The 13,133-nt window shown below is 38.2% G+C and overlaps 1 protein-coding gene across 7 annotated transcripts in view; it reads right to left on the bottom strand.

Annotated features, from left to right (window-relative positions):
- Positions 1 to 13,133, bottom strand: part of IDE (insulin degrading enzyme) — a 114,537-nt gene that overhangs the window by 18,675 nt on the left and 82,729 nt on the right. For 5 of the 7 annotated variants that reach the window (XM_001925381.7, XM_021074000.1, XM_021074001.1 and 2 more), the window contains 5 exons: positions 11,526 to 11,648; positions 9,311 to 9,393; positions 6,128 to 6,272; positions 3,537 to 3,647; positions 1,897 to 2,017 (listed from right to left, as the gene is read on the bottom strand). In XM_001925381.7, the coding sequence (XP_001925416.3) occupies positions 1,897 to 2,017; positions 3,537 to 3,647; positions 6,128 to 6,272; positions 9,311 to 9,393; positions 11,526 to 11,648 (583 nt within the window). Of the gene's footprint in view, positions 1 to 1,896; positions 2,018 to 3,536; positions 3,648 to 5,485; positions 5,631 to 6,127; positions 6,273 to 9,310; positions 9,394 to 11,525; positions 11,649 to 13,133 lie in introns of all 7 variants that reach the window. The other 2 variants (XM_005671285.3, XM_021074003.1) reach the window with 1 other exon arrangement.

Genomic DNA, 13,133 nt, shown 5'->3' on the forward strand with positions numbered 1-13,133 from the left:
ATGAATACAGATATATTCTCTCTCACACACACAAATAGAATGATTACATATAATCATATATAAAATGGTTTTATATACCGTTATATATATATGTGCATTACTAGATTACTGGATGAATACAGATATATTCTCTTACACACATACACACACAAAATGATTATGAGAGAAAATTTCAACCCCCCCCCCCCAAAAATGCTAAACTTCTCTTTACAAAATACATTTTGGGAGTTCTTGTGGCTCAGTGGTTAGCAAACCCGACTGGCATCCATGAGGATGTAGGTTCGATTCCCGGCCTCGCTCAGTGTGTTAAGGATCCAACGTTGCCGTGAGCTATGGTAGAGGTCGCAGATGTGGCTCTGAACCCAGGTTGCTGCGGCTGTGGCCTAGGCCAGCAGCTACAATTCAGATTGGACCCCTAGCCTGGGAACTTTCATATGCTGTGGATATGGCTCTAAAAAGACAAAAGACAAAAATAAAAACAAAACAAAACAGAACACATTTTGGAGTTCCCTTGTGGCACAGCAGGTTAAGAATCCAGCATTGTCACTGCTGTGAATCTGGTTACTGCTGTGGCAAAGTTTGATCCCTGGTCTGGGAACCTGTGCATGCCACAAGTGGCCAAAAATGGATAGACAAAACACATTTTAGGAAGGCTTCATATGCTTTTGAGATACTTTAGAGATTATTCTGCTTAAAAATTCATATATTATCTGACACAGAATCTAACAAAGGTGGGAACCCCCAACTTTTTTTTTTTTTTTTTTGCCATGGCCAGGGTTTGAACCCCAGCCACAACAGTGACAATACTGGATCTTTAACCCACTGAGCCACCAGGAACTCCTAAACTTCTGCTCTTTGATCATGCTGAATGCAGATTCAGTTTCTTAAAAATATATTTAAAATCAATTGTGTTTAAAAGGTAAAATTCTTGCTATGAATCAGATGTGACAACCATTTTGCAAAGAAAGGTGTATTAACTGTCCAGATTAAAAATGTATCTGTTCTAGTTAATGAACTCTATAATCTATATGCCTATCCATTGCCTGAGGCAACCAATAAAGTAATGAATTTCAATACTTTGCTCTTGATCTGTCACTGAAGACGTCAAAGGCATAGTGATATATAAGTAAGGACTGGCCATGAAAGATAATTAAAAATTCAACAGCATTCTTTTTTCTTATTGCTGAGCATGCTGGAAGAAAGATTAATTGGTAAAGTAATGCTGAGAAGTGGAAAAGATAAAACAATAATAAAGGATGATATCAGCCTACACTCTTTCCAATAAAACCCTGAAAGTAACTTCATTCCATTGAATAGGCATTCATTAGATACACACTGAGGGCATAATATATTAGATACTAAATAAAAAGGATAAAAGACATGATCACTGCCCTTGAGGAATTTAGGATGTTCAAGCAAAACCTCTGAAAACTAGGTTTAAGATTTTAGGAAAAAAGCAACAAAAGACAACTCTTTAGGCTTGACATATTTTCCATTTTTTTAACCAAACTGAACAGATCTAAAAATGCCTCAGCATTCTTTCTGTGTGCTATCACTTTCGAGATCAGCCCCTTCCCCCTTTTCTGAAAACTTCAATATTAACAAGGAAAGTGTTCAGGTCAAAACATTTAGTCATTTGCAGAAATCTATGAACAGTAATAACTGACTGTCATGGATTCAGGTTAAAAACAGCAAATGTGGTTAAACTGCCTAAATACAAAAGTCACTTCAAAGGCCACCACTGTTTTTGTAAAAAAAAAAAAAAGTATGCACACTTGGCTTTAACAGAACTACAAGTTATTAGAAAGCATAATCACTAGATAACAGGAGGACCCAAATGAATTTAGAAAAAAAAAAATGAAGAAAGCACTGGGTTGTAAGTAGAAACAGTCTCACCATCCAGGGCTTCTTTTAATTCATCTTTAGTCCAGGCCACTTCTGTCATCAGCAGGCGGAGGTAGTACATGGCGTGCTGGTGAGGCTGCTCAGCTCGGAAATTGTTAAGCGATCTCATGTACTAGTGAAGGGAGACATGGGTTTGTTAATTTTATCAATCTTTTAAAAATCATTTCAAAAGATCAGCTATAGTCAAAACTTTGTTTTGCAAAAATCACGTGGTACTGGGATGGAGGGATATTTGCTTCTTTCTCCTTTTTGAAGTTATGTAACTTAAAATGGGCCTCCGTCCCCTCTGATCCTTAAACTAGAGAGCATGCTTCCCTCTGCTCAGGCCGCTGCTTTACCTGAAGCATCTAATATGCACTCTAAGTGCCTTCACTATGGGATGTCTTTCATCCCTCAGAAAGTTATCCCCAGGTTCCAGGGCCTCCATCTCTTGGCATTCTTTAATTCTTCACAATAAGGTCACCCCAAGTCTCTCTAAGCAAGCAACATGGATATGTATACATATAAAATACTAAATCTTCATTTGAAAATTGATGATAACTTCTTTTGGTGTACAACCAACATCACAGTTTGGCTTTTAAAGTAGCTATCTAGGAGTTCCCACTGTTGTTCTACGGGTTAAAAACCTGACTAGTATCCATGAGGATGCGGGTTTGATCCCTGGCCTTGCTCAGTGGGTTAAGGATCAGTACTGCCACAAGTTGCGATGTAGGCCGCAGATGTGGCTTGGATCTGGTGTTGCTATGGCTGTGGTGTTGGCTGGCAGCTGCGATTCTGATTTGACCCCTAGTCTAGGAACTTTCATATGCTGCAGGTGCAGCCCTAAAAAGAAAAAAAATAAAGTAGCTATCCATCCAGCAGTTCCAATGCTGGGCCAATCCTGAGTTCAATTTAAGTGGAAGATACATCAAGCCTCAATAATCCGCCCTAATGTGACAAGGCTGTCATGGCAGGCTGAGGTCCCAGCTTGCAGAATTGAGTGTTTTTTTTTTTCTTTTTTTTTTTGGCTGCCCTGAAGCATATGGAGTTCCTTGGCCAGGGATTAGATCTGAGTTGCAGTTGCAACCCAAGGCACAGCTGCGGCAACACCAGATCCTTAACCCACTGTGCCAAGCCAAGGATCAACCTACATTCCAGCACTCCCAAGACACAATCAATTTCGTTGCGTCACAGCGGGAACTCCTTTTTCTTTCTTTTTTTTTTTTTCCTTGGCCGTGACTACAGCATGTAGAAGTTCCTGGGCCAGGGATCGAACCCTCACCACAGCAGCAACCTGAGCTGCTGTGGTGAAAATGCCAGATTCTTAATCCAGTGTGGCGCAAGAGAACTCAGGGTTCTTCTTCAATGGAGGTTGGATGAAAACATCAAGGAGGCCCTGAAAACCAGTAGGACTACCTCAGGTTCCTCTCTGAAAGTCAGTACTGCACTGACTTAACTCTTCGGACCTACAGAGGAGGGGGCCAGATGTCCACCAGCCTCCCAGGCTTTCTTTCTGGGTAGAGCATAGAATTTAGCAATGACAGGTTGAGATGAACACTTCTTTTCCCCCTTGCCTCTTTTTTCGTAATATGGCAGTATTACCTTATAAATTAAAAATAAATTAATCATAAAAATAAGTGCAGAAAACTTACTGCTTCTTTGATAATTTCAAATCTTTTTTCATCAATCTCAAAGGTAGCCATTTTCTCAATAATCTTCTTTAGCAAAATTGGCTGCTTGTCATTGTAACCTTTCACCGAGAGCTACAAAAGGGTTCAGGGTATTAAAAGTCTAAAAATATCATGAAACAACTTAAACTTGACTTTTAAACATTTAGAAAATCCCCAAACCAGGTGCATCAACATAAAAATATTAATTTCTCATTAATATAGTTTAACATTTAGGAAGGTAACATTAACCATCTTTAGTTTACTAATACCCAAAAGCACAATTTAGCTTTTTCTAAACAAAATCAAGAGCAGAAAAACTCACCTGGTGCCAAACTATGGCAGCATACATTATACATCAAAATTCAAGTTCTCATTAAATGAAAATTAATTATAGAATGTGTTTTAACATTAATTTTCAAAGATAATTTCTAAGGAATGGCAGGCTTAAGGTTTTTCTAAATGTGTTAAGAAGGTGGAAAATCATAGGGGAGTGTTATCTAGCAGACTACTGGATATGTTCCCAAATTATTTATATATAAATATTTTTTAAAATCATCTTTTAAGAAATCAGGCAGCTCTAATTTTATACATTATGGCATTTTGCTACTTTTCCAGTTCAACATTGCCAAATAAAGATCCATATGTCTCACTCCTTGCTTATTGATGAGTCTGGCTGAGGCACCAAATGCCAATGGCAAAACAGATGTGAAGTGAGGATGCACTGTGCGTACTGTCTGGATTTTGCTTCAGGACAATTTACTTTAACAGTTTCTGAAGGCATGACATTTGCAAAGCAGGGGAAGCCTGCTATCATATTTCCTACGATTATACTGCCACATGGTGGCACCCATAGTAGTAGAGGCTACACTGCAACTAGATTATCTACCAAAGCCTCTACCTTATGCAAAATGATAGGCAAGAACCTTAGCAGGAGAGAAGGTCACTGGCCATGGAAAGCATATCACGGACCGCGCAAACTAGACTGACTAGCAGAAAGCCCATTTTATCACAGATTAAAAATTACTTATTTTAATGGTAACATGCTTCTAAAACTCAACAGCAAAAAATAAACTATAGATTATTACTTTTCCATTTAGATTTTATTTTGGTTCCTGAGCTTCAAATTCCCCTGGACTCTGAGAATGATTAGGTTACACACATTTTTATACATTAAGCAAAAACTACCAGAAAAGTTACTTGTGTGAAGAAAAAGTCACCGCAAAATAAATAAAATTTAAAAACCTAAATATAGACCCTTTTGTATAAGAATGAGAGGAATACACAGCACATGCTCTCATTTTAGTTGTTATAAAACATACAATATGCGTTCAAGAAAAGTGAAGATGAATGTGTGCCAGGAGAGGGATGTTAATTTGGAAATGAGACATAAATTTGGAACCATCCAGAAATGGTTTCAAGACAAAGGATCTAGTTATTTCTTGGGATGTATTTAATAATGCTTATTTTAAAGCACACTTAAAAGTAGTTAATGACACATGCTACGAAATTAATGAAAATGTAAGATGTATCTAAACAAAGGACCTTTCTACAATTGTCAGTAGAAATAAAGGAAGCTTATAAGTAAAATTCAGCACCACAACAGTAACTATGGGTACTTTTCGCTTACACATGTTAATATATTCAAATACATGGAAAGAGCAAGATGCTTTCAGGATTAATATGGTAAACATTTCAAGCAGAGGAACATGCAAATAAATGGAGCACACATACATGTTCACAGACTGCACTAAACTCTACTAAATCATGGGTTAGTGGAACTAATACTAACTTGAGTTCTTCAGTCATTAAAAAGGTGCAAGGAAAAAACCATCAATCTTCTTGTTTTAAAATGCAGAAGTTAATAGTTTTCCCAAGCTCAACATAATGCTTAAACAGGGTGATGCCTTTTCTTTGGTTTTCATTTTACTTACAAGTATTGCATTCATTCCTGATGCAATGCCATAGCTCAAACCTGAGAGGCGTGCTGCATATGTATACTCTTTTAAATCATCCTTCAATAACCTGATAAACAGGTATGTCATGTTGCAATGGAGAGGATCAGCATAAATGTAGCGACTAACAAAAAGAAAAACAAAAGAAATGCTTTGATACCTCAAGCAGTGGCATGGTAATGAAGAAACATGACCGAAGAGTATGAATATGCAGCCTCATGACCTGAATTCCTAGGGAAATAGCACAGGCCAACCTTATGTTTTACAGTGGCAGGAAGATTTCATTCTCTGTTGTCAAAGACCAAGACTTCAGATACAGAATGGGTGAGATCTAAACCTAAATCAAGGCCCGATTTTGTTTGAGGAGAAAAATATGACTATCTGATGAAAGATGTTAAAAAAAAAAAAAAAAAGAAATCAAGGAAAATTTGCATAATATGAATGGTATACTGCTGAATACTTAGAGTAAGAGCTAACTTAAAAATTAAATGATGAGAAAATATGATTATCCACAAAGATTAAAAAAAGAAATTAAACTCATACCCTCAATCAAAAATGCTTCCATCAAATCAATATAAAAAAATGTTGATGAGTGGAAGGCTCTAAGACGTGGGTACTTACATACATCCCATAGATGGTATTTTGGAGGTCATAGCTCAAGCCTGCTAGCTCTGCTGCATATGCATACTCGTTGAGTGAGTCTTTGAGGAGCTCAAGGTACAAATAGGCCATGTTACAGTGCAAGGGGTCCACATAAGCAAATGGGCTGGAAGAAAATGTTGACAGTAAAATAGCTGATTTATTACTTCCCGATGTGATATGGCCTTTCGAGAAGAATCAAGGAACGGAACATCAGTTAATATAACTTTCTGAAGACATGTGCTGAATTCTTGAATCTGTCTCTTCTCATGAGGGAAAAAAACAAGATGTCCAAAAAAAGGAGCTTGAAATATGCCACGAGTGCTGGTGGGTGAAGAGGGTGTGGTAGAACTGACAAGTTAGAAACACAGGGCAGGTAAAGAGTGGCGACGGGCCAAAATATGTTTAGGCTAATAGGAGAAGGTATGGCTGACAGAGCTGACAGCATCTGCACGTTCTCTTTCTCCCTCTGAGCCAGCCGGGAGGACAGGAAGATGAGAGTGAGAAGTTTCGTGACCGTATGAACTTAAGAGAAAAAGTGAGATCTGTGACAATGTTAGCTTATCTCTGGTTTCCCTCCAACTAATAGACCAGAACACTGTCAGCAAAATAAATGGTAATTTCCATCACATAACTGCAGACACACATTTTAAAATAGGAAAATTTTTACCTGAGAGAGAGAGCAATGAAAGAGAGGAAACAATTACAGAGTGCAAGAGCTAAATAGGACCACAGAGATCACCTAAATTAAATCTTCATTTCCCAAATAAGAAACATCATTTTTTTTCATGTCATCCAGGCTGGTAGCAGCAGAGTTAGGATTTAAATTCAAATGACCTTCTCATCTGATTATGTGACACTGCTTACCTTTATGAGAAGAAAGAAAAAGATTCCTTCATTCAAAAATATGTACTACAAGCTTACTACATTGCTAGGCACTTCCCTAGGTACAGGGAATAAGGAAGGAACAAATCAGCAGCGTCTCTGACATCAGAGTTTAGAGTCTAGTTGGAGGAAACAACACATTTAAATATGATACATCAGGTGGTGAGAGAGTTTCGGAGAAAAATTAGGCGGGGTAAGTGAGAGGAATAGGAGTGATGGGGAGTGGTGGTAGTGGGAGAGGAAGATGGCTAATTCACATAAAATTGTTAATCAAGGCAAAGGCCACATCTGGGCCCAGACCTGAAGGAAGCAAAGGAGCAAGCCTGGGGATATCTGAGTGAACTTCCCAGGCTAAGGAAACTGCTAGTGTCAAGGATCTGAAGCAGATGCCTGGCTTGGTTTGTTTGGCAGCAAACTATACGTTTCACTCTGTATAGCACAGTTAAATACAAACAATGTACTGATAGCAAAACCAACAATTTTATCAAAAAGAGATAACGAAGTAAAAATAGGGGTGAAGTGTTTAGCCACAGAGAATTAAAATCAAAGAAAAAATTCTACAGCTATGCAAACATTCTCCACCTGGCAAACTAAAAGAACACTGTCATTTAATTTTTTAAGTGTTATATATGATGACAGCCTTCCTTCCTTAGGCAAAGAGCAGCTCAGAAACTTAGAGAGGCACAACTCACATAAGCAAGAGCACCAAAACAAGAGAGTCCTTGAAAGAGCTCATCCCCACAGGCACCCTCAGGGAGAAGTGAAAAGCCAGAAAAAGCCAAATCTGGGGTTCAAAGCCATATGGCTCCGTCTCAGAATGCAATTCCAAGAAGTGTCCTAAAATGCTGTGTCCACAGCAGCTGTGCTGGTGAACTGGAGAGGGTCTTTAACTTTTAGAAGAGAGTATGATTCAAGTGGAAGGCTTAATTAAATCCTGGTTCATTTGTTAATTCAAAACACATTTTTTTGTAATCAGATGTTACATGTTTAACGTGTTTTAAAAACATGTAAGTATGCATAATCTTATCCTATTTCTGAAAAGATTAAAAGGATACACACCAACAGAACATTTTGTTAAGAATGTACAAGAAACCTAAGAGTGTTTACTTCTAGAGACTAGAACTCAGAGAGGGACCGGTGGGAAGTAGACATTTTTCATTCTGAGAACTATGTTGGGCAATTTAGAGAATGCAAAAATGTCAAATGGTCTCTCAAAAGGTATTCTGAAACCAAATCATAGACGTCAAATGGGAAGACAGTGTGACAAGCTGCTTAGTGTTAAAAACACCTCTCTGAAACTCTGAATATCAAAAAATAAAACCAGCTTTGTAATACTCTCTACCAACAATAAGCCATAAGCAGAAAGCCCATGTTTGAAGTAAAAAAAAAAAAAAAAAAAAAAAAAAAAAAATCTCATGGCAGCTCTAGGTAATCTATGAATCCCATGCTATAAAAAAAAAGTTTATATCCCTACAACCTCAACATGTTGCTGAACTATTATCTTTCTACTTAGATTCTTTTCCCCTTTTCCAAAACATTTAAAACACATCTAGCTTTAATTTCATGCCAAGCAAATCAAATAACAATTAAAGCAAAAGTTGATCACTATACTGAACATTATTAAAGGAGGATAGGCTCATTTTATAAACACTGACTACTGAAATTTAGAAAAATAAAATTATGGAGTGCAAACTCACTAAGTAAAATCTGAATTGAATGATAACTTTATCACACAAATAAGACAGATGAACCGAAAACTTATATTGAGAAATCATTTCAACAATAGCATTATTCATAAATTTTACTAAACATCTACCAAGCCAGGACGAGAGAAAGTAGCATCTAAGGGCTTCAGACAATTAAAGGTCTGGAAGGACACACGATCATTTAGTAACTACTACTTCTTCTTCTGGGCAAGTTCTAGGAATACAAAACCAAAATCACAACCAAAAAAATACCCCAAATAATTTCCTCTTTCTGCAGTGAAACTTCTGGTGAGTCTACAGCCTTCCCCAAACCTTGAAGCTTAGGAAAGTCCTCCTAAGAGCTAACATAAATCATTTCAGTTAAAGACTGTACTCATCAATGGAAAGGAAGAATTAGCTGTCTTGGTTCTTACAATATCCCTTAACAGGAAGGAGCAGCCTTTCCCTGTCTAGGCTAAATAACTCTAATTCCTTTTGTTTCCAAATACAGGTCCTTAAGGAAGCAAAGAAACCGTTTAGAAATGTAACTGCTGATTTTTAAAGCAAGCTTTGTAGCTAGATTCATTTTACATACCTGAAAAACTCAAAGTTGAGACAGGCCTTGGGCAAGAAAAACTTATCATCTTGTTTGAACCAGAGTTTGCTCATAGCCGTATCCTGTGATAAAGAAATAATATATTTAGAGAATTATGGGCACATTCAGCGAAAACCTTCACTCAAATCACTCTTCAAGAGGAGGAGGACAGGAGTTCCTGCTGTGGCACAGTGGGTTAGGATCCAGGGCTGTCTCTGGCAGCGCCAGTTCAATCCCTGGCCTGGTTCAGTGGGGTAAGGATCCAACCTTGCTGCAGCTGTGGCTCAGATTTGATCCCTGGCCTAGAAATTTCCATATGCCGCGGGTGGGGATATTAAAAAAAAAAAAAGAAAGAAAGAAAGAAAGAAAAAGAGGAGGAGGACAGAGGTAATAGCTGAGTTTTGTTCTGGACAGGCTACTGTCCTTGACGTATACTCAGAGGCTTAGCTGGTGGGAAGCTGGAGAGATGACTGGTGATTCCAGCAGCAGAGAGAAATCACCCTTTTATCCTCGTCCTGGGTTAAAGAGATAAGACACACAGAAGGAAGAGACAGAGAGAAGCTAGTACCAACTGTCCTGTCCCTGTCTTTCTGGATGCTGGGAGGCAGATGCAGGAGTCCTTGGAGGGTGGGTATATGGAAGCCAGCCTGCAAGGTGGGCTGCACCAATACCTGCCTGCTGAAAGTCACACCTTGTGTGGTCCTCTCTCCTGCACTGGACTCACACAGAGACCAAGAAAAGATGGCAGAAGTGATGGTATGATACTTCTGAGATCAGATTATAAAAGACACTCTGGTTTCCATCTAACCACTTTTTCTCTCTTGGATCACTCACTGTGGAGGAAGCCAGCTGCCATGTCAAGCAACTCTTGAGAGGTCCATGTAGTAAAAAACTAAGGGAAGCTCCAAACCACACAAGTGAACTTGGGAGAGAATCCTCCAGGCCTACTGAGCCTTCAGATGACCAAAGCCCCAGCCAAGAGCTAGACTATAACCTCATGAGAGTCACTGGCCAGAACTACCCAACTAAGCCACTTCCAGATTCCCGCCCCTTGGAAATTGCATGAGATAAAATAAATATCTGTGGTTTTAAGCTGCTGGATTTTGGAGTAATTTGTTACACAGTAATGGGTAACTAATATAGTCAAGGGTGAACAAATAAGCCACTCCCTTGACTCACCCTATTGCTCAAGCATACTATAGTTTAAAGTCTTTAAGTTCACTGAAACTACCCTGAAACTCTGACACGGGATATAATGTTCTTAATTCATGCTAAGATGGCCAATTTAAAACAAAGAATAAAAAAATTGAAGTGAATAAGCTTTCTCACACAACACTGTAAATCAACTATAATTTTAAAATCCCACTAAAAAAAAAAAAGCTTTCTCTTTGAATAACCTAACCTCTAACTCATCAAATGTTATTTTTAAAGAAAAATGGTTGTCTCATTATTAATCCAATTGAGATAAATTAAATTTCACATTCCTAAACACTAATTCTTATCTCATTGAGTTAATGTGGATGGTTGGTCATGTGAAGAAAAGAGAAAGATGTTTGTCTACAGTGGTAAGTTTGGAAATTCGAGTTAGTTTTAAAGTTTAGAAAAGAGGATATGCTATAATAATCAGATCCATTTTTCTACACAATTTGCCAAGGTGTGAAATAATGACATGAAAAGAATATTCTGAAAAAGAAAGAGAAAACCCCCTTCTCAGTCATTCTTCTCACTGGCTTATAACACTATTAACTTCATAGAGCTGCTCTGACAAAATGAGAAAGGATTGTTTTTAAGGGCAGGAATCCACCAGCTTCCCCTGGATATGGTTTTAAAGATTCTTTCCTGCCTCTAACTTTACAATGCAGCATAAATACACTTTCTAAAAATAAAAATAAATCTACTTCCTTATTGGGGCTTCAGTGAACATGGAGAAGAGGCCTCTCGCTATCTTTCAATAGACTTGTGACTACAGTCCAGACTTAACTTTTATTTTCTGCAAAGAAAACAATTCCCTATATTCTATGTTGTTTAGTACTTTTAACATTTTTAGCCTTTTAATATTTCTTGTAGTTATTCTCTCTGCAACTTTTCTGTTACCTCTAGGGTATGAGCCCCCCCCAAATCAATACAGTACCAAAGGCAAGAAATCATCTCTCTAGCTCCTTCCATGTAACAGCTGTGTCCCCTAAATTTAATATCACTGATTCTAACATATTACCTTAATAAGAGAAGGGTATGGTGTTGCTTCTTTTTCTAATGACAAAATCTCAAAATTTGTAGGAATAAATTCATTCTTCGTTGGAAGTTTAAATTTCCCATTCAGGTCAGCATTTTGCCATTTCTGAATGAATAAAGAAAAAAAAAAACACAATAGCAATTAGAACTGATTTGAGAGTTTAAACCGGTCACTTTGCTTAAGAGCTAGAATATTTTGGGACTATACGTCACACAGCATTCTTTTTCATCATATATAAAGAGGCTACTCCCAAGATCTATTGATGACTTTTCATGAAATTGAGCTGGAGTCTTTGGTACTAATCAGGATTTTATACTTATATACTTACTTTTCCTCTTTACACATCTTTAAAATGACCTGTTAAGGTGAAGTAACAATCTGAGACTGGAACACTAAGGCTAACCGGTCTGTACGAAGACGTCTGCTCTGGTTCATTAAAGAATGGAGAGTAATTTGCACAAAAATGCATTCCCACAACTGCCAGACAACAGATCATTTATTTGGCTTAAACTTTCAGCTGTACTAAATTACTTGCATGTAAGGTTGAAAACTAGATTAAAGCAGGCTTATTTCACTTCAGGACTTATAAAGGCCTGGCCTGCTCCTCTCCCAAATGACCATAGGAACTTTCAAATAAGAGTTCCCGACATGGCTCTGTAGTAACGAATCCAACTAGTATCCATGAGGGTAGTGGTTCAATTCCTGGCCTCACTCAGTGGGTCGGGGATCTGGCGTTGCCGTGAGCTGTGGTGTAGGTCAGAGACATGGCTCAGATCTGGCGTTGCTGTGGCTGTGGTGTAGGCTGGCAGTTGCAGCTTCAATTCAACCCCTTGCCTGGGAACTTCCATATGTTCTGGGTGCAGCCCTAAAAAGGCAAAAATAAATAAATAAACACATTTTTCAAATGGATCAGTATTTCAAGCATAAGGTTAAGGACAAAGTTGAGATTTAAATCTGGTTTGTGGGGCATGACTGACACCATCTGCAGGTTGGATCTGTTCCATGGCTACTTCCAAAAGCTAAGTGGGACAGATCAGGCTACTGATTGATAAACTCTGATTTATAAGACTTATTATTGTTTTAAAAAAAAGCAACCAACTGCCAATGATTCTGGGTTCAGTAATTTGGCCTCCAGCTGATGTGGCACAGTCTTGCAGCTCTTGCAGTTCTATTTTGGTCTTTGCATTTGTATCTTCTGGCACTCAGGTGGTGAGGATGTTGGCCATGTTATTTATAAGTAGCAACTTAAATCTTCAGAATGGCTCAATCGCAGGGAGTGGTAAACCCTTAGCAAGTAATTCCACTGCTGAGCTTCCAGATGAATTTGTTTAAATTCCCATTTGGGGCATGTCTGCCATGGTCAGAGTTTGGTGAACAGGGGTTCTCTCTTGCTTTAGGGTGTGTTCGGACCTAGCACTCATTCATGGGAGACCAGCTCTCCTTGGTTTAGTAAGATGGACATTTTTACATATTAAAGGGGTTCAGACCTTTGCTTCTATGCTGTGACTATGTCAGGAAAGTACCATTAATAATTTTCTTTCTTAAGCTATTCTTTTTCCTGTATTGTCATTACCCTGGTACATTTAAGAA

The sequence above is a fragment of the Sus scrofa genome, chromosome 14 (assembly GCF_000003025.6).
Source record: "Sus scrofa isolate TJ Tabasco breed Duroc chromosome 14, Sscrofa11.1, whole genome shotgun sequence".
NCBI classification, from domain to species: Eukaryota; Metazoa; Chordata; class Mammalia; order Artiodactyla; family Suidae; genus Sus; species Sus scrofa.